Source organism: Amblyomma maculatum, chromosome 3, assembly GCF_055883805.1.
Source record: "Amblyomma maculatum isolate TAMU_Amacu chromosome 3, ASM5588380v1, whole genome shotgun sequence".
Taxonomy (NCBI): Eukaryota; Metazoa; Arthropoda; class Arachnida; order Ixodida; family Ixodidae; genus Amblyomma; species Amblyomma maculatum.
In genome coordinates this window covers 77486329-77514238 of record NC_139346.1, presented here as the reverse complement: position 1 = coordinate 77514238, position 27910 = coordinate 77486329, and the positions used below count along the sequence as shown (strand labels likewise).

General features: G+C 42.1%; 1 protein-coding gene across 25 annotated transcripts in view; it reads right to left on the bottom strand.

The window, feature by feature from the left end:
• The window catches only part of LOC146195028 (uncharacterized), a 413834-nt gene extending 388550 nt beyond the window's left edge, over positions 1 to 25284 (bottom strand). For 6 of the 25 annotated variants that reach the window (XM_084597630.1, XM_084597632.1, XM_084597648.1 and 3 more), the window contains exons 1-2: positions 25104 to 25278; positions 24499 to 24558 (exon numbers count right to left, since the gene is read on the bottom strand). In XM_084597630.1, coding sequence (XP_084453756.1) covers positions 24499 to 24501 — 3 coding nt within the window. In that variant the 5' untranslated portion in view covers positions 24502 to 24558; positions 25104 to 25278. Of the gene's footprint in view, positions 1 to 24498; positions 24559 to 25103 lie in introns of all 25 variants that reach the window. The other 19 variants (XM_084597634.1, XM_084597644.1, XM_084597643.1 and 16 more) reach the window with 6 other exon arrangements.
• Between the last annotated feature and the right edge of the window lie 2626 nt (positions 25285 to 27910).

Sequence of the window (27910 nt, the reverse complement as noted above, 5' to 3'; positions counted from 1 at the left end):
GGGAACTGATTGACGAGCCTGTTTCTGAAGCGGACATCGATACGTGTCACACGGTTCCGACACAAAATTCTGAGACCAATATTGTGGTTTGATTTGCGATAAAGGACAAGCGTCAAAAGGACAAGGTTAGGAAACAAAGGATTTGAAACGATAAACTTGGTTTTTCCGGGAAAGAGCCAGTGTTTCTTAATGAGCATACACCTCACAAAAGACAAAAAAAATTGGCTCGGAGATGCTATTGTGCGCAAAAGGCAAGTGAGATGGAAATTTGTTTGGACCTCTGGATGTAAGGTATTTGCGCGCCAGAATGTGACAGGTGATGTTTTGAGGATCCGTGATCTGTCTGATTTAGAGAAGATGACTGAATAATCTGTGCATCTGTAGAGATATATATTTTTGCTGATATTTTCCATGGACTTTGAACCTCATGTCAGTATTATAATAATGATGTTTCAACCTAATGTTTGGCCCAGACAAAACTAAATTTTCTGCAGTTCATAACATTGCTCATAGCATGAAGAATAAAAGCGTTAGCCTCAATTTCTTTTTGGAATCTTTAAAAGTACGCCTTTGTGCACTTTTGTTTATTGAGACCAGGCTGACTTGTAATGACGATAAGGTTTTTTTTCCTGGCTATAATTACAATGGTTTACATAGGTCAAGTGGCAGAGGCGGTGATGTTGCAATTTATGTAAAAAACTGTTATGCTCACAGCATAATAGAAGATTTTTCAATCATGACGTCAAATGTTGAATGTTTGGTAATAGCATTGCCCCACATTATGGTGGCTACAATATACACACCACCTGCTGGCAGCAGGTCCCACTTTTTCCGGTTCTTGGAAAATCTAATGGAATTCCTGAGTTCCACCGCGCTTCCGTTTGCTCTTATGGGTGATGTTAACATGAATATAAATTCTGATGACAACTTTTCACGGGAACTAAACAATATCATTCATACATATGCTTGTTCTAACAACATAATCTTGCCGACAAGAATAACTCCAACTACTTCCCAAGCAGCACACCAGCATTGGTCCAACAATGGTTCATCACTGGAAAAAAATGGCATCAATATTGGACTGATATTGGCATTTGGGCATTTTACTACATTCTCCATTCTTGGCCCATCTTTCGTTCCAAGATTGGTCCAGTGTTCAACCAAGCTGGAGCCACCAATGTAGGCACAATATTAGACTTTCCATTCATGCACCATGATTCTTGCCAATACTGTCCAGCATTATACCATCATTGTATTACCAATATTTGTTTGATACCAGCTATTCCATTGATGGCCCATTGTCAATGCCAATATCATACCAATGGTTAGCCATTGCAGGTGCACTGGCTACTCCATTCATGCCGCATATTGTCGATACCAATATTAATCCAATGGTTTATGGGTACACCGGCTACTCCATTCATGTGCCATTGATGATGTCAAGATTACACATTTTGTGGCACTGCCTGTGCAGGCCAGAAAATGCAGCCTTTTTCATTCTAGCCATATTCGTGACAGCACATCGAACTTGCTGGGACAATAATGGCCTTTCAAATAGGAGTGGCCATATAAATTCAAATTGTTGCTCATGAGCAGCCAGTAGATATTCACAAAACAAGGGCATGGTTCACAAAAAGATAATATTTATTGCAATTGTTACCATAGACGGCCGTTAATTGTTACTAGCCAGCGCTGAGGGCACACACAGCAGCAGTTAGCGGGGCAGTGGCAGGGTCGGTCAGGGCAGGGCGGGCTCTCGGGAAGTGGAAGGGGCCAGGGAGCTGGAGGGCACACTCATAGGCGTAGTGAGGGGGCTGACCCTGCAATTGCATTCACAGGTGGCATGCCTGGTTCGCCAGGAGAGGTTTCAGCATAACGCCTTTTTCTTCCACCCCCCCCCCTGTCACAGGAACCAGGCAGCCACCTTCGAATAAATGCGTGTGCCTCCAAATCGTCCACCCCAACTTTTTCGCAAATGGCACCTGCACAAAAACAATGAGGAAACAAAATTTACAACACTATTACGATGCATATAAAATCGCGCGCATTATTTTAGGAAGATGTAGAAAATTCCAGGATTCATGTACCGAAATTTATGGTCAATGAGAAACACTATACTGATGAGTTCCAGACTAGTTTCAGCTGCCTTGGGTTTATTAGGATGAAAGACGCACATACATTGCATATCATGTGACCTGTTGCATTTTGATCGCCTCCACAGCAATACGGCTGAGACAGCCAGTGTTTCATCCCACACTAGGAATTAGTGCTTGATTATCGGCTGTCTCCGCATATGACTGGCGCGCTAGTTTTTTGCCGCTCCTACGCTTTCTGCGATGTGCAAACAGTTTATACTAATAATCGTTACCAAGAGAATGTTCGGCGACCATTTTCATTTTTTTTAAATGGCAAGATATAATATACACAAGCGATCTAAGCCCACGACTGCTGCACTGGCCGCTGGTTAGCTGATATACGCTTTTGACTGGTTTTGTGGGTAGTTCACTTAAACGGGAGCTCACTTAAACGGGTAGCTCACAGGTGCATCATTTTACACATATACTGCTTGTCCAAGCAAATTTGATCCAAGGGATAAAAAAAAACATTTCGGAGGCAGGCAAAGGAAACCAGATATATATTGCTGGAAGCTACCTTGAGCGCCACAGAAAAGGTTTTGTTTGGAATCCTTATTGACATTATTTACCTAAATTACTGATTAATGACTTACACAATAAATGGTGTTGCTACTTTGAAGAGTACCGGCACAATCCACGTTTGATTATTTGTGATAAAGAACCCTCACGTCTGCATTTTGAACGCTAGATACAATAGGAAACCACGAAAATACAGAAATCTGATTCCCGGACAATACAATTGAGGACTTGGCTTGGCTCGACAGCCCTGTGTAGCGTTATACCTACAAGTTGCCTATGGTTTCTTCGTCCGCGCCAGCACATCGTCCAACAAGACTGTATTTGTATTTTACAGCTGAAAAATACTTTTAAACTCATTTATATCCTTACCGCTTTGTAGTCATTATCCGCATTGCAAAGTTCGGCGCGCTCATTGTAACTCGAGCCTTCATGTGCGCCAAAGGGCCGACGCGAAGCAACCATCGCCAGCATATCACCCTTACTCATGCATGGGGCTAACAATCTTAGCCGCAGGTTATTTTGTCCGCTCAAAATCATGTTGTGAGCAGCACAGTTGAGGTGCGCGAATAGGCTGGTAACGGTTTCGGTATCTACATAACCCGGAATTTATCTACAGCTGGAAAAAAAGGTACACATGAGGTTTCTAACAGCAAATATTGAAACAGGGGTTTCCGAACGTGCTCACCGACTCTGTAAGTCCTATTTATTGTCTAAAGTGAATATTTAGTACTTGAAGCGAATAACCTCACTTCCCCACGTACAAAATAAAAATTTTCTGCGCTGTCCTAAGTGGCTGCCAGTAATGCACCACCGGTTTCCATCGTCTGTTTCTAATGGTTTATTTATAACCCTTGGCTCAAGCTATGGGGCGCAGCAGGTGTAATGTAGCTTGAATAAAACCTGCAAGAGATCATATATATGGGTAGATTTGTAAGGTTTACAGATTTCACTTACAAATTCTACAGGAATCGCGTCACTGCGGCCTTTCTTTAAAATTGACACGTAATAGCGCTATATTCGTGGCTATAATAAAGTAATCAACGCATTAATTCAGCTTAGCAAATGCAGCTGTAACAGAAAGTGAGGGCTGGCTACACCTAAGGTGTGCTTACTTTCTAATTTTCTTAGATGGCACAACCGTTCGAAATATGGAATATTAAAAAAAGCCCCTGATATTGGCTTTCTCACAGCGTATTATGGGTGCCTTAGATAAGAAACATAATCGAGGTCCCATGGCCATCTTTCGTTTCCAATTAAATTCTTATATGTGGTGGGCAAGTATCTAGACACAAAAGAATTAACTTTAGTTTTTCAAGATACGCGTAGTTTGCTCGAAAAAAAAAACAATTGTATGGTATATCTCTAGAGGTAGAAAACGCTGTTTTTGCCATTTCAAAATGTTGCAAGTTTGAATACCGTGATTTTGTCATCTGCTCTTTTTTACTCACTAAATATATGCAGGTTTTATATTTACAAACACTATTAGAAACCTTTTTTGTTTTTGCAGTTGTGTTATTAAAAAATCGCAAACTTTTCTTCAGGAGCGATACGCTGCAAAAATATTCATTTTTAACCTTATGTACTGGCATATGATGCATTAGGTTGGTTGCACTAAATATGTTTTCACTTCCTGACGCATGTTCTTAATTCCAGGCAGTATCTGGAGCTCCAGACCACTAGGTGTGTTCTCCACAACGCATCAAAATTGCTCAGAATTCGAAAACAGCAGTAAAGGGCAAATTTGCTGCAATTAAAAAAAGATCATCTTCGATTTTCATTCAAATCCCTCTCAAAAATCTTCAGTACCTCAAAAATATCACGGACTAAAAAGTGTTGCGTTATACTGTTTAAAAATATAACATTAAATATTAAACCGAGTGCTTGTGCTGATAATGGCCAAACTCAGCCTGCATTCTTGCAAGATCCAATAATATCTTGGCACAGAAACTATTTTTCTACATTATCTAGGTTCCATTCTTTATTTCTGAAAAAATTTGAAGCTCTAGATTTGTGTGTGTATCTGCATATTATTTTGAAATTGGACAAAAGTAAGAAAATGGTAAAATAAGGAAAACTGATTAGAATGGAAGAAACGGCCGCAACATCAATTTTTATCAAAATCTGTAGAAACAATGCAAAGTACTTTGTTAATTTGAGTCAGTAAATATATTGAATTCTGCAAAATGTAATATTAGAAATATAAAAATGCTTGTTTTTGTTCTATAGATGTGTTTATATGGCTCCCCCTTATGGAATAGGCATCAAAACTTCAATTTAGTATTTGCTTAATTTAGTTACATTTTACCTTAAGTAAAATTTAAAACATTGTCAGCGCTTAACACCGTTTTTCTGCTTCTGGGACAAATACTTAATATAGCTTAAAATGGTATTATTCACTATTTCTGTCAATTTCATGGCAGAACGCAAGTTAAGGCTGAACTTTTTCTCTGTCCTGCATTCTTTTTTATTGCTAGGTGCAATAGTATTAATCTAGGTTATTAATATATTATTCCATTTGTCAGCTGTGACCACCACTAACAATACTATATTTTTGAAGATGATTTTTCAATGTGTAATTTTTATAATTACAATCTTAAGCAAATCGCTTTCCAGCATAATACTTTTGGTGGCGTTACAGAGAACACACATAGCAGCTTAGAGCTCCAAATTCTGCCTTAAATTAACAATATGACCTGCGTAATAAACACAGAATATTTTAGTGCAAACAACGCAATGCGTCACGCCAGTATGTAAGGTTGAACATTAACATTTTTGTAGCGCGTTGTTCTTGAAGCAAAGTTTGCGATTTTTTACTAAATCAACTGCATCAATAAAACACACTTTTAATACTTCTTATACAAGTAAACGTTACCCAAATGCGGTGAGTAAAAAACAGTGGATGACAAAATTTTACGCAACCAGCCGGCCTCCAAACGTGCAACTTTTTGAAACGACAAAAACGGCGTTTTCCAGCTTTAGTGATAGGTGTTTTTTTTTTTTTTCGAGAATACTACGCCGCATCTGGCAAACCTAAGGGTCATTCCTTTGTGTCGAGACATTAGCCCACGACATATGAAAATTTAACTAAAAAAATGGTCATGGCACCACGATTACCGTTCCTGTCCGAAGACATCCATATTTGTTTTCATTTCGTCTCTTCAACAGGCTGGTTTAGCCAATGCGGTGAATAAAAATATCATCGCATATATTAAAGATTTTCGCGCTATATGTTATACCTAAAGCTACCTATATTGTCACAACTGTCATACATTATTTGTAGCTGAAACATCACAAAAGGGATTCGATTGCAAATTGTTCGCTAGTTAAATAGACGTACGAGATGACACACGTATACTTTGTAGAATACAATTTAGGAAAGAGCAGATACAAACTACAGGCGAATAATGCTATGATATGGAGCATATGTATTACTCCGGTTAACAGTAAAAAAATCAACTTTTAACATATTAATATATTCGACAAACTATTGCATGCTCACATAGGAACACAATTAATGAGCTCATCCACGCATCTAATGTCTATGGGCATTAGACGTGTGGATGACTTCGTTTTATTCCAATTCGTGCGTCACTGAAAATAATTGAACGAGAAAAAAGTTAATGTCTACACAATTTTCAGTGAGTATACCACAAATTATACTAAGGTGCTTCATATATGTCACATCACCTAGCAAGTGAAATGGGATAACAGAAGTAATCAGACTCTAACCCTGATCAGCATTTCGCTTTTGCGCCATCTTTGTAAGTTTTTAGGCAGGCTTTTCCACTGATTATCCTCTTCTTTATACCCCTGCCACCCACAAGACACAAATCTTCTGGGGGTACCGAACTGTTGGTTTTCGCACCAGTGATACAACTTAATCGATCCATTTATACGTAGAAAACACTCTCGATGCGCACCTAAAAAAAATGAAAGCATGTATGTGTAGGCGAGATCATTCACCGGCGATTTAATAATATGATTTGAACAATAAAATCAAAGGATCACACTCGAAGTAACAAAAAAGTGGTGGAGAGATAGGAATTGAAGCAATGAAAGGCGGTTGCTTTCTGCAAAAAGCCAATAGCAAGAGGTCCACCGTCTATAAGAATAGGCAATAAAAATAAGGCATATTTAGGGTGCATGCAGCAGTTACAGTGATGCAGTGCTACCTTTTTTTAGGCAGGCTTTTCCGCTGATTTTCTTCTTCTTTATTTCCCTTCCAACCACAGGACACATATCTTCTGGGGGTTGTCGGCTTTCGCACCAGTGATACAACTCAATCGATCCACTTCTACGTAGAAAACGCTCCCGATGCGCATCTAAAAAAATGAAAGCATGTATGTGCAGGCTAAATCATTCACACATGATAAAACAATATGATTTGAACAATGAAATCAAATGATCACACCCAGAGCAACAAGAAAGTGGTGGAGAGATAGAAATTGAAGCAATGAAAGACGGTTGCTTAGAGAACAAAGCCTATAGTAAGAGGTCCTGCGTCTATAAGAATAGGCAATAAATTAAGGCACGTTTATAGGTGCATGCAGCAGTTAAAGTGATGCAGTGTTACCTTTCTGTTTCACTGCAGTGATTGGTATAAATATTACAGCAATTGCTAGGCATCTCAGGTAACCCCATTGAAAACTTCATCCAAGGTACCGAGGAGCAGTGGCGTGTTATTTGCAGCTGTTAACGGAAAGACAGGCTATCCTATGAGTGCATGCGCATTTCCTCCTTTTTGTATACTTGAATAAAAGCGACTGAACAGTGAGTGTTGTAAGAGGTGCAGCGTCCCTAGGAATGGGGAACAAAATTAAGTTTTAGTAAACAGAGGTACAAAAAGAAGCAAATATGCCTGCAATAATAGCATGATGGCCTACCTTTTGATCAACAGCTGTAAACAACCTGTCACTGCCAGTCGGTTCTTTAGATAGGCTTATCAATGCCAGAGCTTAAAGCTAAGAGCAATATGAGTAATGTTTATTGCGGTCACGGCCGTAAACAATTCTAGCGGAACACTCCATTACTGTAACTATTCAACCGTCCATTTATACATATCGTTCATTAAAGAACCATGCACATCATATTAAGTTGCTCTTTTCTACTCCCAAATGATTTCCTATAGAATTAGAATACGTGGATCGCTGCTTCGGTTTCAACATTCTTGCACGATGGCTATGGCGTGCACTTCATGCATACGGTACGGCACGTGAGGTACAAAGAGCTGTAATTGCCGAACAGGCGGACCTGACGTCCTGTCTCATTTCGCCTGAAAATGCGCGCCGTCATCAAGCGCTTCGCGAGCAATATATTTCGGACGATATGGTTGCCTCATACCGGCCGTAAATGTTTTGTACATTGTGTCCCGCGTGCACGTTGTTTACTTTGCAGTGACAGGGACGCAGTGCACACACGGCTGATGTGCCTTTTTGCTTGTATTGTTATTTTCCCCCGCCCTCGAAGCGCGTCTGCGAAATCGCTCTCCTATTGTCGCCGCTTTCTGATAACGCCCTCACCTGAAGGCACGTGCTCAGAAGGGGGGCGTCGATTAAGAAAATTTTGAAAAGGGGCTCACTTGCGCTGTTCACGGCTTTCAATTCCTCAATATGATATTAACCATTATAAAAGTGGAGGTTCATTATGACTTAATTATAGCCTAGTCATCAAGCGGCATCACGCACATGTCTGCCCCACTGTAAAATTCGCTTGCACAGACGGCACGAACAGTTTTCAAAACTTCGTCTGTACATCTGAAAACAAAAAACTGCCCTTAACTCTTGACAAAATCCAAAAACTGTGTGAACATGGCTTCCTGCGTGCAGAAGAGAGGCTGTCCAAAATATATGTACAAAGCCGGGCGCATAGTATCTGGTTACTAATTGATTGCGGCGCGCTGCACAGTCAAAAAACTGCGCAAATGGCTGCCTGCAGTGTTCTGTCACGTGTTGGTGGCATACACACCTGTTACGCACGGCTCCTCTATTTTCGGCGCAAATGCTATTCATATCGCAGCCAGCAAATAAGTCCACGCACTTGCTTGCATGTAACCCGGACGAAAATTCGCTTAGTTCTTGAAGTCATGCTTCGCGCAGTTGTTTCGAGGAGAATAAGGAAAGAGAACATTTGGGACTGGTAGGAGATTATATAGAACCAATTATGAAGCAATGGCATGCTGCAAAGATATATACTCACGGTCTAAGATGACGGCGTTCACTGAGTCTGATAATGCCGATGGTATCCCGCCGTTGCTGTAATCCGTACTCCGGCGACATTTCACAGCTCAGCTATTCCCTGATATGTAGCAAGCACCAACCGGAGCACATGGACACGTATAGGCGCAAGAGAAAATTATGCACAGCACAATGAAAACGAAAATTAATGAGGGAAGAAATTAAAGAAAGGTTTAAGAAGCTGTCACAAGCCTTGTAGCGTCTCCAACAAGCTCTGAAATGAACGCTTCGGGAGGAGGCCGCACAGCAGCGCAGCTGGGGATGCTGTCTGTTGTGTCTTGCACGTAGACGCGTAGGCGAGGGGGAACAAAGACCCGCTCAACCAGCGCGTGATTCCCGCCGCGGTGTTGTGTTCGCAAGGGCTGCGCGTGGGAACGAAGGACCAACGACCCTCTCAACATTCCATTCCTCCTTTACCCAGCCCTCTTCTGCTTGCACCGGCCAGCCGTGACTTCGGACCGTGCCGATGAGCGGCCGCCAGCGCGCACCGCTCGAGTCGAGTTCTAATAAATAGTTTTGTTTTGTGTGTTCGCAAACGCATTGTTTCTTCAAGCCAACCACGGACAAACATTTTCTAAAAAAATAGAAAGCCTCCCCATCTACCATTCACATTCTTGCGTAAATCCATACAGCTGGTGCATCGACAAATGCGCGCGTCCCCTCCCTTTCGCCACCTATGATCGTACAAAGGATGGTCGTTCGACCTTTCATATTTACTTCAAAATATTATATACTGTTGCGTGATGACTGATTAATAATGTCAAAGAGGCGGAGTTCCGAGCTTCTCTTCTATTCTGGCCAACTTTGGTTATAGATTATACAAATTATGCTCAAGTTAGCTAGCTGAAAATTATCCGACTAAATATATACATGTTTTTATTTGTATTCAGTTAATGTTCGCTTTTCGGGTATGAGTAGATGTTTTTATAAAAATTCTAAACATCGGAAACGAAAATTTTCCTAATTTTCAGGCCTTTATTTCAGAAAAGGTTCATGGTAGAGCAGCAAAAATTCCACAATATGTTCTCAGCATATATATCCGCAAACAGCTAAAGCTCATATTTTTATGACATTTGGATACAGAGATACGATCGCGCTAATTTACAGAAAACAGCGAACATTGAAAATTTTTAGGAAAACAAAAACAGTTTTCACATTGTTTAAACTTTTTCCACCTATTCTACACTACCTCAGCTTTCAAAACCATTAAAACACCTTGCATAATTTTGTTGCGCAAGTAATTATGGCCACATCGATAAAGCCTTTGTCTAATTATAGCGCACCGCGCTGTTCTGAACATTCTACGGAATTTGTGAATTGTTCAAGGTTTTTTAAATTTTGGCATATAATTTTGTAACAGGGAGAAATATATTTACAAAAGAGGATTAAAGATATATACATTGAGGAACAGCCAAGGAGCCAGGCTACGAGGGCCGCCCATTCGACGCACTTCTTTTTCTTAATCTTCCACAAACGAGCGCGCCACTTCGTCCTCATCATTCTCCAGCTGTAACAATATTTCTTCGCTCATGTTTTGTCTCGACTTCGCAAATCGACGGTGACAGACACAGCAATGAATGATTCAGAATCAATTTTGTGCGCGTCGAGGTCCTGAAGCGCTGTGGCATCAGGCAATACACAGACGTTTTTCGCAATCACCTTCACCTTAACGCGGATTGCACAAAAAGACGATAACGTTCAATGAGCAAGCAACGTATTCCAAATCATTTTAGTAGAATGAAAGAATTGGAAAGGGCATGGAAAACTGCCTCATTAAAACAGTGTTTGTAGGCTGCATTCGTTTTTTCGAATGACTCGACAGCGCACATTATTTTCATTCCTGTACAGTTTTTTTTTTATTCCTTTGCCACCACCTAGCGCGGTTGGAATGGTCAAACTCTAAACTAATAGCCGGCAAAAAACTATTTTTTTTTGTTTATTGGCGATATATATGTTGTGCGCCATATAAATGTACCGGGGCCTTCATGCTCGCAGTCTGCACGAAAAACTGTCATTTTTTTTTTACCACCGTGTGAATGCCCAAAACTAAAATGGTAACCTCGCGAGTCTTCCGGCTTTTCATTTTCCAGTGATTGCGTCTAGAAAGTACACACATCGTATTCGGTCCTTTCTCCAGGTAAACAGACGATGCTGCGCGTAGTTCCTTATGGATAATACAAAAGCACTAGAACAAAAACATCGCTGAGAAAATGGTAATTTGTTCCTTCAACTTGAGGCAACGTTTTCCTTCTCGGCAATGAAAAAGCTACCTTCTAATCACTAATTTAATGTCACATGAACATGCTATGGCGACACGATTTCATTTTTATGCGCGTTCTCACTGACAACTGGATTTGTACTAGAGGTTACGTATAGATGCAGGGATGTAATCGGCGTCCAATACAGGCATATTGGGTCGTGAGTGCTAGCCGGTCTGGGGTATACATATGTGGTCGCACGGTCGTGCTATCATTAGATATAATTGTGCGCCAAACGTATACGCCTGCGACGAAATCTGCATGCATGCCAATAGGCTAAAACCATAAACACATATAGCTGACCCCCAAAGGTGCGCCGCATATGAGCGCACCGAAAAGACAAATCCAGACAGTTGCAGCGGTACGTGCTTGAATGCGTTATAGTAATTGTCGTCCCGTACGTGGTACTTGGTGAGGTCCGAACGATCGGCTAAAATGTTGTCGGAATTAAATGCCGCGGTTTGGCGTCCAGCGCACGTGTATTCAACCATAAAAATGGAGAATTTGTTTTGATTGAATGGTCAACGGAAAATATTCACTTCGGCAGCCCATTAAAGCTGCGTTTTTAGGATGGCAATGACATTTGCCAGATCAGGGGAAAAAGTGGTCCATCGTGGGCAGTTTTCATACAGGGATAGCTAATACTGGAAAAACACAAGACAAATTGCAATGGTCCATTACAGCCAGTTTAAAACAACGGAACGGTCAACGTCGGAAGAACACAGGACACCTTGGTCCATTGTAGCCAGTTTTAAAAACTGAACGGGCAACGCCGGAAGAACACTGGACAACATGGTCCATTGTAGCCAGTTTTAAAAAAGGAACGGCCAACGACGGCGGAACACAGGACAACTTGGTCCATTGTAGCCATCTTTAAAAAACTGAACATCCAATACTGGAAGAACAGAGGATAACATTGTCCATTGTAGCCATGTTTAAAAACCGGAACATCCAATGCCGGAAGAACACAGGACAACTTGGTCCATTGTAGCCAGTTTTAAAAAAACGGAAAACCCAATGACGGAGGAAGGCAGGACAGCTTGGCCCATTATAGCCAGTTTTAAAACCCGTGCGACCATTATTGGAGGAACAAGGGCAATCTCGGTCCAACATAGACATTCGGCAGTGCCAATATCGGGAACTCACTGTACATCTTGGCCCAAGCTAGCCAGTGTTGGCTACTGGCAGCGCCAACAATGGGAGAGCACTGGCTAGACTGGGCCATTGTTGGACATTGTGTTGACTGGCATGTCCTATGTTGGGAGCATGCTGGTTAGGCTGGCCCAATGTAGGGCCACTGCTTGCCGTCGTACTTACAACATTGGCCCAATGCTTTGTGCTGCCTGGGTTCTACATTCCTAGATATCTGCTTTACAAATGTGTCAGTTTCTGAAACCTTGAGGCGACTAATGAGATCAGCGACCATCTACCTGTTTTTTGTTTTGTTCCTCTTAGAATTAATAAGCAACAATTTCCGCATTTCCTTATAAGGCAAGAGATATAAATGAAAAACCCCTCGATAAATTCAAATCACTCATCGAGAGTGCTTCTTGGGATAATATATATGAGATGAGCGATGTAAATGAGGCATACGAAGGCCTTATTCACAAATTTCTTGCACGTTATGACGAATCATTTTCGTTGAAGGAAAAAAGGTGAAAAGTAAGAAGTTTAGAAAACCTTGGATCACTAAAGCGCTATACGAGAAATTTAGGATAAAATATCAGATGTACCTTAGGTTTATTCAGACCACAAATGCGGATATTTTTACTGCCTACAAGAAATACAGGAACAAATTAAATAAAGAGGTAAAAAATGTTAATTCCAAGTACTATGACAATCGCTTTTCACAGCTGCGTAATGATGCAAGAATATTGTGGATTTAAGTAAACCATTTGCTCAAAAGAAAAACGCGCTCCGATTACTTAGAAGTAACTACCACTAATGGGATGATTGGCACCGACGTAGCAACAGCTATGAATTAGTTCTTTGTTAACGTTGGCAACGCAGTTTTCAATAATCCAGTTTCATGTACAACGTAGTCAAATTTGATTAATTCATTACCAAACTCTGTTAACTTTTATTCTGCAACTACATAGGCAGTCAATGGTTCAATTGGTTCAATTAAATACTTGAAATAGAACGCATCAGCAGGGCATGAGGTTATCAAAGCATCGCCACTAAAACACGTATCGATGTTTATACATGATGTCCAGGCGTCTATCGTTAACCTAATGCTTCAACTGGAACGTTCCCTAATCAGTTAAAGATAGCTAGAATGTGCCGGTACATAAAGGTGGAAATGAGAATCAAATTTCTAATTGTCGTCCAATTTTCATATTGCCTGTATTATCCAAAGTTTTCGAGGGAGTAATCATACTAGGCAAGAAAAGTTCTTTCACAAAATCAGCATTATAACCAGCTTTCAGTATGGGTGACGCAGTGGTTAGGGCTCTCGACTACTGTTCCCAAGGACGCGGGATCGAATCCCGGCCTGGGCGGCCGCTTTTCGGTGGAGGCGAAAAGCAAGGCGCCCGTGTGCTGTGCGATGTCAGTGCACGTTGAAGAACCCCAGGTGGTCGAAATTTCCGGAGTCCTTCACTACGGCGTCTCTCATAGCCACGCTTTGGGACGTTAAACAACACAAACCAAACCAAACCATACCAACCAAACCAGTATGGGTTTGTGAAGCGAAGGTGCGCTGACCAAGCATTGTTAACCATAAAAGAAAAAATAATTGATAACATTGAATATTGGAAATATATCCTTGGTTTATTCCTGGATTTTCGAAACGCCTTTGATTGTGTAGAACATAATATTTTATTAAGTGAATTGGCTGATTATGGAGTCCGTGGTTTGCCACTAGATTTATTAAGAAGTTATCTATGGAACAGGCTACAGTTTGTACGAGTTAATAACTGCTGCTCTACTAACTTGGTTATATGACAAGGGGTTCCCCAAGGATGAATTTTGGGACCACTGTTGTTTATAGTGTATATTAAGGATATCACAAATATTCCTAACTCACACAATTTCATCATGTACGCGGATGATACCAATATTTTTTTTACCAACTGGGCCTTGCCTAAACTAGAACTTACGGTCAATGAATATTTAAACAATTTAGAAATTTGGTTGATGGCAAATAAAATCAGTTTGAATCTTAATAAAACTGCCTACGTAATATTTAGGCTAATCAACACCACTCTTCAATGTCGTATAGTAATTAAATATAACAACGTCATAAAGCAAGTTACGAATCAAAAGTTTCTAGGCGTTTCGTTCTATGAAAACCTTTCATGGAATACGCACATTTTATATTTAGTAAAATACTTGAGAAGAATTGTACAATGGCTTCACAGAATTTCTAATTTTGTACTCGTTTGGTTAAAAATTTCAATTTATTATGCTCTTGCTTGTTCCAAACTAATTTACTGTGTTCTTATATGGGGAACCACAACTTCTACAAATATTATTAAGCTGCTTGTTCTCGCAAAAAAGCCCTTCGATCTATTGAAGGTTATTACGGTATACCGCGCGACTTGCGTAGAGAACCCTTGTTTAAAATTATGTCATTTTAGCCGCTAATACAATTTACTACTTTCGTCTTCTGCAGTACATTCACCATAATAGGCTATATATTACTCTACCTGATAGATCTACAGTAACGTATGATCTGTCGACAAGAGAAAAACTTGTATATTTTACTCCAACCAACTATGGTAAACAGAAAGGAACTTCTCAGGTGCCATCTCTTATCAACAACACAACACCAAATGTGGCATTTTCATTGGCACCTAGGATAATTAAAAAGAATGTAAGAAATATTTAAATGAATATCCCCTATAATTTCACGGATGGTAGTCACTGTAGTTTTCTCATATGCAATCGTTTTTGTGTAAATATGTTTTGCTAATAAATTTATCTTATTCAGTGCGTGGTTTGTTGATTTGAATATCTAATGAATACTTCATGTATTGATACCTTTTAGATATCGTATGAAAGTGTTGCATAATGTTTTTTTTTTATATTTATATATACACCAGAGGTGTGTGTGCCATTGTAGTGTTTTGGGAGCCAAGGTCCAGTCAGGCTTGTCGCCTTTTGCCTTGGTTTCCCCTTTCTTGTAAAAATAAATAAATAAACACCAACTCCAACCCCGACCCGCATGGGAAAGGAGTGCAGACCAAAGTTCCTAGAGATGTTCTCTCTTTATATGCCCTTGGCAACAACTTCATTCGACTGACCCAAGAAAGGTACACTTCCTCATTACAAATTATGACAGCACCTTAGCGTGGGGTTGCGAGTGACCGCCTTTACATACCCCGCTTTGCGAATCCCGTGGCTGTCCCGTAATTATTTTTCTTTCTCTAAAGTGAACAAGTTGAGCTAAGATGCTCTCACTGCGTCTACAACCGTGGTTTTTCTTATGCCCAAGTGTGAATAAAGGACCTAAAAGATCATCAAATAGGTCATCACATAATGAGTTTGTAACACATCAGGGACGCGCCTCGCAGCACCCAAACATACTTCCGTGCAACTTTACGGTATTCATGAAGTCGTAGTGGCTGTAAATAATTTAGCAACGCTAGTGAAAACGTATATAAAGAAGGATCTAGCACCTGCCGTTAAATAACTCAATGAGTTACAAAAAGAAACGTATTGATAAGGAGGTACATGTTGTCTCTCCATTTGAAAACAATAAAACGCCGGCATGTAAACTGGACATGAGAAGATGCAGATACTCCTTAGCAGAGAGGAACAGGGTCCTTACACATTGAACCCAAAGCACCAACGCTTTTTCATTACGACTATTTTACCCTCCAGATTACATTTCTCTTTTTGCCAGTACTAATGAGAACTACATGTTCTATGAATCTCCCAACCTCATGAATTTTCCTTTTGTCAGATAGTCATGTGTTAGGTAGGAGTTTACCCTCCGTAATGGACAAAAGCAGGGCATTGAGCACGTGTTCACCGAGGGAATATATGTATATGTATATTTATATATATATATATATATATATATATATATATATATGAAGGAAAGAAGCCAACAGTCGGCGAGGCCAAGGAAAGCGTTGGGGATGATACTTTGTCTTGTGTCTTTTTATACGTCTTGTGTCTCTTTATAGACCCGCTCACACTGTCACCGATATCGGCTTCATTGTTCTCTTCCGAACGCCCTCTGTTCCACGCTCTCACCCCGCGTTTCCTTTTCTTCGCGCCTTAACATCCTTACAGCATGTGTTGGGAGGGAAGAACCCAGGGTCCAGGTAAAATAAATCCTATTTCCTTCCTCAAACTTGAGCAGATGATCGGCTGCCTACTCTAAGCGCTCCTAAAGTGGAGCCCCAAAAAAGAGCTGTGCGGTCTTTCTAGATTCCTTCACTTTTTGGAGATCCGCTGGTGCTCTCAATCCGAACTTTGTGCTCACAGTCGCAGTGTTCTGTGACCAGCTCGAAACTGAGGTCATCTAGTCGGACCTGCAGCGCGTACATCGTTTCGACCAGTATTCGTGATTTGCTTTTCTCACCGTTGAGTTCTTTGTTCAATCTCATTAGGTTCTCTTCTGAACTTGATATGATCCTGGGGAAGTGGCACTTGTCGCATAGCTTTCTCTACGTCTTCTCGAAGCCCGTCGGGTTTGTCTTGGATGGTGTTCTGTACACGTTCAGCCGGAGACAATTCTTGGTTGATTCTATCGTGCTGCGACTGCACGTCCCTAATGAGCTTGTGCACTTACGCTTGTTGCAGTTCCTGCCGCGACGCCTCAACGTCTTCCAGCTCCTCTTGTCGCTGCTTCTACGAGTCCTCTAACTTCACTTCTCATTCTGCCTCGCCACGCCTCCGTGGCAAGGCACGGGCTGTCCAAACACTCTGATCATCGATTCATCGCAATCTATTGAAGCCAACACGTGGCGTCATACCAGGCATGTCAGTACCGGAAACCATGTACAGTCAATCCCAAGGCGCCCATGCAGCCCGTCCGGCCACCTACTTCGCCTTTCGACCAGGTCGAGGAAGAATATTTGGACCCGTTTTCCAAGACACCTGGCGGCAACCGGTATGTCTTGGTTGCTATTGACTACTGCTCTAAGTGGGGTGAAGCTCTACACGTCCCCGACGTCTCCTCCCGCCACGCCATCATGTTTGTAGAGAGGCAGCTCGTCTTCCAGCACAGCATGTTGGGTCGTCTCCATGCACACCGTACGACCAACGTCATGTCGAAAGAATTTGAGACAGCCCTCTCCACTCTTTCGGCATTCGCCACTCTACCACATCCGTTAACCGCCCTCAGGGAAACGGTCTCGAGAAACGGGTCAACCGCACCCTGACTGGCATACGCGCTGCTTAGGCGGCTTCTTTCCACACCAACTGGGACTGCTTGTTCCTGCCGCAGCGTTCACTGCCAACACTGAATCGCACAGCACAACACTAGCAATGCCGTTCTCTAATGTAAGCAGAAACGTGACATAATGTTAGTAATGTAGAAACAAAATTCCATAAATAGAATGATGGTAGAGTTACCAATGTAAAACTATACTTATGATACAGGGGAAATATTGAGAATGATAGCAACAACTACCACCCCATTTCAAAGGGGATGCTCCTATCATCCATCCGTCTATTTACACAACCGAACGCCGTCATTGCTCTCAGCCCGCAGCTCGGCCTGCCCCGCCCTTCTACCTCTCCACAAGAATCTGCCCGTCGCTCTCATGCCACCCGTCTGGAAGCCCAGCGCAACCTTCGACTAGCTGAAGTGCGGGCGTAGGTGTCCTCAGCGGCGGCACGACCTGTTCCCTCCATGCTACCTGGCGAGCTGGCCCTTTTTCGCCACACGTTGCCCGCACTGGACGTTTCTAAGAGCTCCTTTCTCGGTACCGGGGCCCTTACCGTGTCGTCTCTTGGCTCGCGCTGTGGCTTATCGTCTTAAAGACCTGCTTGAGCATCGACAGCGTGGAGTGCACCAAATCTTCCCGGAGCACATTTCACATCTGAAACGATAAGTCTCTGGAAACCCCGAACCCGGACCACTGTCCGGTGATGTAACGTAATTGGTCACCGGGCAGCCTCCCCGGTCTTGGTACTTGGAGTGGGATTTGTTGGGACTGTGTCAGGAATGTTTGTCTTTGTGTGGGAGTTGAGTGTATGGAATGTTTTGTGAGAAAACGCGGTGAATCAGAGGGCGCAAGATATGTGCAGGAGTGTGGTGGCGCTAAGGAGAACAAAGAAGAGTTAAACGGTTCCCTGGAACCCACGTCTGAATCCGTGCCGAAACAATTGGTGTTTTCTTGCGCAGAACAGCCTAGAAGCAGCTCCGCGATTTACCTGGAGAGTTTAGCATTAAACGGGGACCTTAATGTCATCAGCGCGGTATAATTACTAACGCGAACCTGAACCCGGAAGCCCTAACCTGCACCCGGAAAACTACCATCGTAACATTGAAAGAGAAATGTTTGTTCTTTCCGAAATAGAATGGTACCAGAAGGTCCCCATAAAGCTGCATTACTTTCGAATCCTCCACTCATAAGTTGACTAAAGACTCAGTTCATTGCACTATTTTTACTGACGGACATCAGAGCTGGCGGGCATAACAACACTATAAGCGCCGGGAGTTTAGGTGCAGTGAGTTCCTAACGCTTTCGCAATATAATTATACCTGTGCTTATTTGTTTATTGCTTTTTGAAAAACAGCGAAGGATAGTCGAAGTTAGTCACTACCCTCAGCCGAGCCGCAGTTAAAGGATGTAATATCCAACCGACCATGAATCAATCATAGCGAGTCAATAACGAAGGCATGCGGCTACTAATGTCGCGCACTAGGCTATTTTTATGTTGCGTTTGTTTTTGCTGCGTTTGCCTTCCAAAAGCGGCTCAGGCTATGAGAGACGCTGTAATGGACGACTCCGAAAATTTCGACCCACTGGAGTTCGTTAACGTGCACTGACATCGCACAACACACGGACGGCACTACGTTTCGCCTTTATCGAAACGCAGCTGCCAGTGGTTGGGATCGAACCCGGGTTTCTTCAGCGCAGTAATCGGGTATAATAACCCCTGCACCACCTCGACGGGGCTAGTATAGTGTTAAAATCCTTTTCTCATGCATACTTTTCTCACAGATGCCACCGAGAACTGTGAGCGAGAAACTCTCTTCCGACAATAACATTATTTATGTGCATCTAGGATTCATAATTTCGCTTCCATTTTAGAATCATATACCTGATATCTACAAGGGTAACGTAAATATCATAAATAAACATATTATGGAGAAAAAAAGAGTAGGCTCTAAAATCAGGGGCAAAAAGAGCCATGACGTAGGCAAGAACAAAACTCGCACTAAGATACCAAGAGAGAGGATGTCATTGCCGATATGAGCACAGTTATATTCATATGAAATTTTGTGATATTGCATGATTCAAAATTTTATTCTGGGATGCCATTGAGGGTAAAGTGTATGAGGAAACAACTCCATGTAGCCGGTGGAATCATAAACCACCATCTAGGCACTTCGCTAAGGCGATAACTATGGCGTCTTCTACTTTCTTGGGCGTTGATGTCATGTGCGAACTATGCTCACAAAACTTCGCCAGTGCCACCGTTATTGATATCTGTATTGTCGAACATCCTGGGACACCGCATTTGTGAAGTACAACACAATGTAAAGGGGACGATGGAGCTAAGCGATAATTCTCTTACTATACCTGTGATATCAAGGCTGTCAGTTCAAGAAGCACTACCGTTATCGGAATAAACATGTGAGGGAAAATGAGTGACTATGCGAAGAGAAACACAAGAAGGCAGCCAACGGTCACTAATAAAAACAGTGGAGGTTTCTTTGGGCCTTCTCAAAATTAAATAAACAAACGTCATAATAATTGATGACCTTTGTAGTTCTGCAAACAGGGGTTCGCAAAACCCGGAAAATTACCGAGTACTAATTTAATTACGTCGAGAGTACGTCGAGATACAACATCCGTATCCCATGCAAGAAGGCTATGGTTAGAATGATGGTGTTGCGGAGTTCCCGACTGGAATAAAAAAATTGAAAAGAAATCCGCGTGCCGATGGAATTGCATTAAGAAATTTGGGCTGTGACGGACCCGGCGTATACCTCCGGAAATGCACTCCCTCATCAGAACAGGATTTGACCACCCTGTGTAGTAACTGCCCACAACTTCCTATGCATACTCTAACAAAGCCCCGGTCCTCAGTCTCCAGCGGAAGCGAAGCAACTGACAACGGCATCGGTCATACCTGCAATGCAGCAACGTTTACTTTAGAACATCTGCCTCCAGACTGGCCGCCAATCAAAACTGACCTTGGCAACGTTTAGCGCTAGACCCGTAGCTAGTGTGGCTAGCTCAGGCGTAATGGTAGAAGAATTAGAGGGTATGAAATGGGATTTAATAGGGCTTAGTGAGATTAGGAGGCCGAATGGGGCATATACTATACTGAAGGGTGGACATGTATTGTGTTATCGAGGTTGACCGGAGAGACGAGAACTGAGTAGGGATATAGCTGGTAATGTAGAAGAATTCTATAGAATTAATGAGAAGGTGGCAGTCACCGTAATTAAGCTGAATGAGCAGTATAAACTGGAGGTTCTAGAGGTCTACGCGCTTACATGTACTCATGATGACAAGGCATTGGAGGGCTTCTAGAAAGATGTAGAATTCGCAATGGGGAAAATAAAGACTCAGTATAGTTTACTAACGGGTGACTTCATTGCCAAGATAAGGAAAAAGGGGTCGGAAACCAGACAGTGGGTGACTGTACCTTGGTTCTAAGAATAGCAGAGGGAGGTACTAGTTGAGTTTGCAGAGCGCAATAACTTAAGAATCATGAACGGCTTCTTCAGCAATTGGCAGAAACTGAAGTGCGTACGAAAAGCCCTAATGTAGAGGCAGAAATGAAATTGACTTCATACTCTGTTCTAACAATGGAACTATGCAGGATGTAGAGGTAATCGAAAAAGCGCGATGCAGTTACTAGAGAATGGTAAGGTCGTAATTAGTCTAGATTTGAAGAGGGAACAAAACACATTAGTAAGAAGTTCATCAACAAATTTCAGGTGAAAGGGCGTTCAGAAGAATTCAGGGTCTTGCTACACTATTCAGTTGTAACTGAGGATGACGACCTTAGCCTACAAGAAAAGAACAATAATTTCAGAGATATCATCTACGAGAGCGCGGTAAACGTAGGCGGTAGGATAGTTAGAGATGACACCGGTAAGCTATCTAAGGAGACAAAACATTTGATTAAGAAACACTGAAGACTAAAATTTTCTAACCTAACGGACAGCAGAGAACTGGGAGAGATATCACAGCAAATCAATAACTGTAAAGTGGCCAACATAAGCAAGTATAACACGGTGAAAATGGAGCATGCGCTTAATAACGGGGGCAGCCTTAAAGCGGTGAAGAAATTAGGCATAGACAAAAATCATATGTATGCGTTAAAGAACAATGTGGGCAATATCATCATGAATATGAGCAGAGCGAGTATTAGTAGCCAAGGTGTTCTATACTGATCTATACAATAGCCGAACTAGTCATGACAATAAGGAGATAGGCAGCGGTGAAAAGCAGCCAGACGTGCCGCCGCTGATGAAGGATGAGGTTAAGGATGCGTTAAAAACAATAAAAAAGGGAAGGCAGCTAATGAGGTCCAGGTAACTGAAGATTTGTTGCAGGACGGGGGATATCTTGCTTCGAAGAGTGACCACCCTATAGCGTAATGCCTGGTGTCATCGATGTTACCGGAATCATGAAAGAACGCAATATTATCCTCATTCATAAGAATGGGGAAGCTCAAGACTTCAAAAATTATAGACCAATCAGCCCAATATTAGTTACATATGAGGTGTTTACTAATGTTCTCGCTAGGAAATTTAGGAAACGTTCACACTTCAATCAAGCAAAAGATCAAGCTGTTTTCTGGACAGGGTACTCTAGTATCGATCATATTCATACGATCAACCAGGTGACAGACAAATGCTTGGAATATAACCAGCGCTTCTACATAGCATTCATCGATTATGAAAAACCATTTGACTAAGTTGAAACCTCGGCAGTCATACAGGCATTGCAAAATCAGGGCGTAGACGGCCCGTATATGCAAATACTGTACGATATATAAAGTGGCTGCACAGCAACCATAGTTCTGGATTAAAAAGCAGCAAAAGTCTCATAAACAAACGTGTTAGTAAAGGAGACACGATCTTCCCAGTACAATTCACAGCTTGCTTAGAGGAAGCATTCAAAGACAGAGAAGGATGAATGATGACCTAGACAGGACTATCAAAAAGGTAGCATTGAAGATTAATATGCTGAACACTAAGGTAATGTTCAACAACCTCGGGAAGGAACATCAACTCACAATAGGTAGCGAAACACTGAAAGTGGTTCACTAATATGTCCATTTAGGATGGGTAGTAACCGCGGATCCAGACCATGAAATTGAAATATCTAGGAGAATAGGATTGGAATGGAGCGCATTTGGCAAGCATGGCTGATTATGGCTAGAAGCTTACCGGTATTGCTTAAGTAGAAAGAATACAACAGTTACATCTTATCTGTACTCACTTATGGGGTTGGAACGTGGAGGCTAAAGTAAAGGGTTCTACTTAAGCTGAGAACAACACAGAGGGCTATGAAACAAAAAATGGTAGGTGTAACATTTGGACATAGGAAGCGCGCAGAGCGGATTAAAGTAATAAGTCGAGTTAATAATATTTTAGTGGTAATCAAGACGCAATGGAATCGGCAAGGCATGAATTGCTTAGAGAAGACAACCGGTGGTCACTTAAGGCAACAAATTGAATTCCGATGGCAGGAAAGCGTAGCAGGAAGCGGCACAAAAGTGGGCGGATGAGGTTAACAGGCGGATGTATCAGGGGTCACGTGGATGCAGCTAACACAAGACAGAGTTGATTGGAAGAATGTGTGAGAGGCCCTCGACCTGCAGTGGGTAAAGTCAGGCCGCTGATTATGATGATAATGATGATGATGATGATGAACGAATGAATTTAGTTCAATTCATAAAGTTTACCTTGCCACAGCCACGTTACCGATATGACGGGAATCGTAGGGAAGGGCACCAATACCAACAAAGAGTTTAACGTGCGCTGAAATCGCGTAGCACTGAGGTGCACTGCATTTCGCTTCTGTTGAACGCAGTCACAACAGCCATTATTTTGCGCATGCTCTCAATATCTGGATTTGAACACCCTTGTCACTATTCGCATCGAGGGGCGCATATTTTGTGCACCAGAAATATGTGTCGGAACTACGAAACGTCTAAGAAGATAACCAATTGTTTTTATAATGGAGGCTATAATTACGTCGAACACATTTATTCCCCTAGCTGCATTTTAAAGGAATGGCAAAATACGCACGAATACATCAGCAAGAAGGAAAATTCTACTCTTCATATTAATCAGTCACCTTTAATATAACGTGGGAATACTATTGCGACTGCTGAAGCAGGAAAGCTTTATGCCCTTAGCATGCTTAATTGTCTTGGAGCCAAACACCTATGCGCAATCCAACCAGCCTTTTAAAACTGCTCATAAGACACACAGCGTTCGAAAAGAAGGGGATGTGGCGTTCATAATGTAATCTTTACGCTGTTAGTGTGTCGCTGTCATTGTGTTACGTCTAGTACACAAAATAACACATTTTGTTCTCAGGGGACAACAGCGAATACACAATACTTCCTTTTTACATCTACACCAAGCCTTTTTGCACTCTCGTATCCACTACACCAAGGAAACTTTGCTGTTTTTGTTTTCAGAACAGAACGTTCGATCAGATCTCCTTTTTCTAATGCAGTACAGAAAACGCACGAAGAAAATCCCGTAGTGAGGCTGTTGCTTGCTGTTAGCGATATACCTTTAACGATGTAATCTTGAAACCTCGAGACAACCATTGCAACGTCACAGCATACCTAAGGCTTGTGCACTTGTGAAGTTGTACCAATTCTGGTAATTTCATCCGTAAAGACTTGAGAAGCAAGCAAGGGCTCATAGAATTATAGACAGGCCGTTGTGAATTGCACTGCGATGGGGCCATGCAGTGGGTGACAAAAAATAGGCATAAGACGCATAATTCCTGCGAGAGGCAATGAAAAAAAGCATCTCCCCAGCGGTCATTACTTCTTCCACACGCGGAAGCATAACGAATGCAGAGAGCTGATTTTATATGCAGTGAGGAACAAACAAAGCAATAGCGGCCCCGCAGAGATTTCTGTAGAGACAATTTGTTTCTGCTGGCCCACTGAAGACCATAAGTTGCTCTGTAACACACGCATGACGAGAGAATAGGTACTTGGAATGCAGCTTACCATCTTTGAGCTTTGTTATCAATTATAGAGAAAAGCAGGGAGTTATATACTTTTGATGCCCTAAAAAGGTCGACAAACATAACAAAAACGTGGAATTTAAAAGTTGCCGACGGGGTCGACAGACTTCTTTTGAGTGACACAATCTATTATCATGATGTATTTGAGCCTAGATTTAGCCCTGATACTAAACTAAAGACGCCGAAAAATGACATAGAATAGAGTGAACTACGATTCGCTCTTTGGTCTTTTCGCACGCTGCTTCTTCAAAATTTATATGCCTGAACTTATCAACCCAACCGTGAACTCGCATAATTTGTTTTCATTTGCAACCAAGATAGTTCTTGAAGCACAGATTGCTAGCTCAATTCATTTGTGGGCATTGTTATAAAGCCAACAACATACCCTTTAAACCAATATTCTAAACACGGTAGCATTTTGATACTGATATAGGTAAGAATGGCCACAATGTTATAACCAGCTATACTTGCTCCAAACGAATTTGCTGTACATACGATGTAGTTACCTTAACATTCTAAAAGCCTATTATTTAAAATCCCGTGCGTAAACGTTTTCGTAATGGTTTAAAAAAGCAATACTGCACTCACTTTGGCCTTTATGCATTCTCAAATGGCATCCTTCGAGACTTGTACGTCAACTTTCTCGTTATAAAAGATTCCCTCCTAAACCGCTTATAGACATCCCTAATACACACAGGTTCCTTGCTTTAGCTCCAGAAAGGTCTAGGGTGTTTATGCAAGTATAAGTTTTTTGCCAGTTCCAATATTATGTGCAAAACTCCACTCCACTGCTTGAAGTGAGGCCAGTATTCTGCGGTATTTGAGATGCTAAATGCAAATGCCTGCATGCCGAGGTTATTGACACTTTAAAATGTCATCAGCATATATTTAGTACTGCTGATATATTCGCCTGCTTTTTTTCTACAAGAGTAAAGGGCAGGGAACTTAATGTGCATTCAGTATATTTCAGGCGCACATTGTGACCAATAAAAAAGAAAGGCTGCTAACCGAAACTTTCACTTACCAGTTTTAAAGGTGACCGGGAACTCAACAAAGAGTCACGACAACCATTTTAACACTTTGTTATATTTTGTCAGCGAGCACTTGAGTTGGTTCATGTTTGAATCATTTTCGAGTTTAAATGAATTAGCACGAACAATGTATTTGCAAGTTTCCTTCTCTGCGTGAGCCATGAGGCCTTATTACCCATGATTCTAGTAAAAATCTAATAAAAGAAGTTCATGCAGCCTAGATGACCAATAACGTATAATTGTGAGCAGAAGCTTTTGTTTGTTAAAGCGTTCATTTGTTGATATATCCGGGCGAGTTGGTATGAAAACATAGCTGACAGGAGCGCATGAATACGAAACAGAATAAATAGTTTATTTGCTCTTGTTAGATGCGTTTTATCTGTACTCAGAAATCAACGGACCCCTGTAATTTCGATCTAAATGTGGAAAATGTCGATTACTGTGGCTCTCCCATTTAACGTATGAAAACAAATGCATCATGCCTGAGTTCCAGAGGGCAGCCGATAACAGTAGCCATTGACTTATCCATTTGCATATACAGGTCTTGCAGCGTTCTTCTATATAACATTTAGGGACTACTACTTTACCTTTGCTTCTTAATTTTTTTTATCCGCTGATAAACTTTTCTCGTTTACACATATCCCATCACTCTATTTTGACTGCTGAGTGCGCTCATATTTTTTGTGAACGGTCTGGATATACGAAACTGTTGTAATCGGTTTTGTGCCTCGCCGGGATACTAATGTGTCGTGAGAATAGGTATTTTATAAAAACGCATAGCATCAGCGGTCATTGTGGGGTGAATTTATTTCAGTTTACGCAGGTATATGCACATCTTGGGATGAAAAGTGAAGGTGTCCGCAGTGGCAGCGGACTTCATGCGAAGGTCTACACCAGTGCAATATTGTTCATTCTGTGTTGCACAGAATGAACTCTGGCATCGAGGAACACCGATAACCAGTCAGCTCAGCACGAGACGGAGCAGTCCCACTTCTTCGTCGTTTTCCCAATCGCCCGTTCAATTCTTATCGTGTTCTTTGAATGGCATGAGTCATTGCCCCCCTTCTTGGCAGCATCGCCTCGATGCTGCAAATGCGATGAGCTGACAGATAGTGGGCGAGGTTGATACGGGAAGACCACAACACAAAACGGGACGCCATCAGTCTCAGGATCAGGTAAGGTTTCATCCTGACGACGTGTACAACGTCAGGGTACTTGCTTAGTCTGTGGCTTGAGGGGTCTTGGGTCGGGGATTCGACTACGTATGTAACGTCGTTGATGTGGCGGAGGACGCGTTATGGGCCGAAATACCGGCGCAGAAATGTTTCGTACATTCCGCAATGACGAACAGGCATCCACATACAAACATAGTCTTCTGGCTCATAGGCAGCGTAGCGCCGTCCTTGGTTATAGCGGTCAGCTTCTAGTTGCTGTTGTAGGTATATGCGCTCCCTTGTCAGCTGCCGCGCTTCTTCCGCACGCTGAGTAAAACTAGTGACGTCAAGGGCAAGCTCCTGTTCGTAGTTGGGGTATACGGGCCGCACTGTCAACGATAGTGGTCACTCAACGGCTGAAGACAAGTTCGAAGGAAGTGAGCCGTATCGTCTCTTTAAGTGCCGTATTGTACGGTAACGTGGCATATGGGAGAATTTGATCCCAGGTCTTATGCGCTATATCCGCTTATATAGACAGTATATCAGCCAGAGTTCTGTTTAGCCGTTCCACCAAGCCTTTAGTTTACAGGTGGTATGTCGTGGTCCGTCTATGGCTAGTATGTGCAAGATTCAGCACAGCCTTAGTCAGGCAGGCCGTAAACACTGTCCCACCATCGGTAATGATAATAGCCGGCGCGCCATGACGCAATACGATGTCGTGGACAAACAAACTGTGCTTCTTCGGTAGCAATTCCATTTGTGAGCGACGCAGTCTCAGCATAGCGGGTCAATTAGTCTGTCGCGACATTCTTCCAACATTTTCCATTAGTTGAATTCCGGAAGGGACGAAGAAGATCCATCCCCACTTGCTGGAAAGGAGTTTTCGGTGGAGCGATGGGTTGAAGAAATCCGGCTGGTTTCATGAGTGCAGGTTTTCTTCGTTGACAGTCACAGCAGGTTTTAACGTAAGATCGTGCTGAAGGTAATAATTTCGGCCAATACTACTTCTCCCGAATTCTCGCAAGCTACGACAAACTTCCAAGTGGCCGGCGGACGGTTCGTCGTGACAAGCGCTCAAGATGTCAGTTCGTAGGTGCGTAGGTACTACGAGTAGAAATGTCTTTGAACTTTCAAAGTTGCGCTTGTAGAGAACTCCACTTCGTAAATCGTATGACCGCAAGCCACGACGAAATATATGCGGTAGCCTATC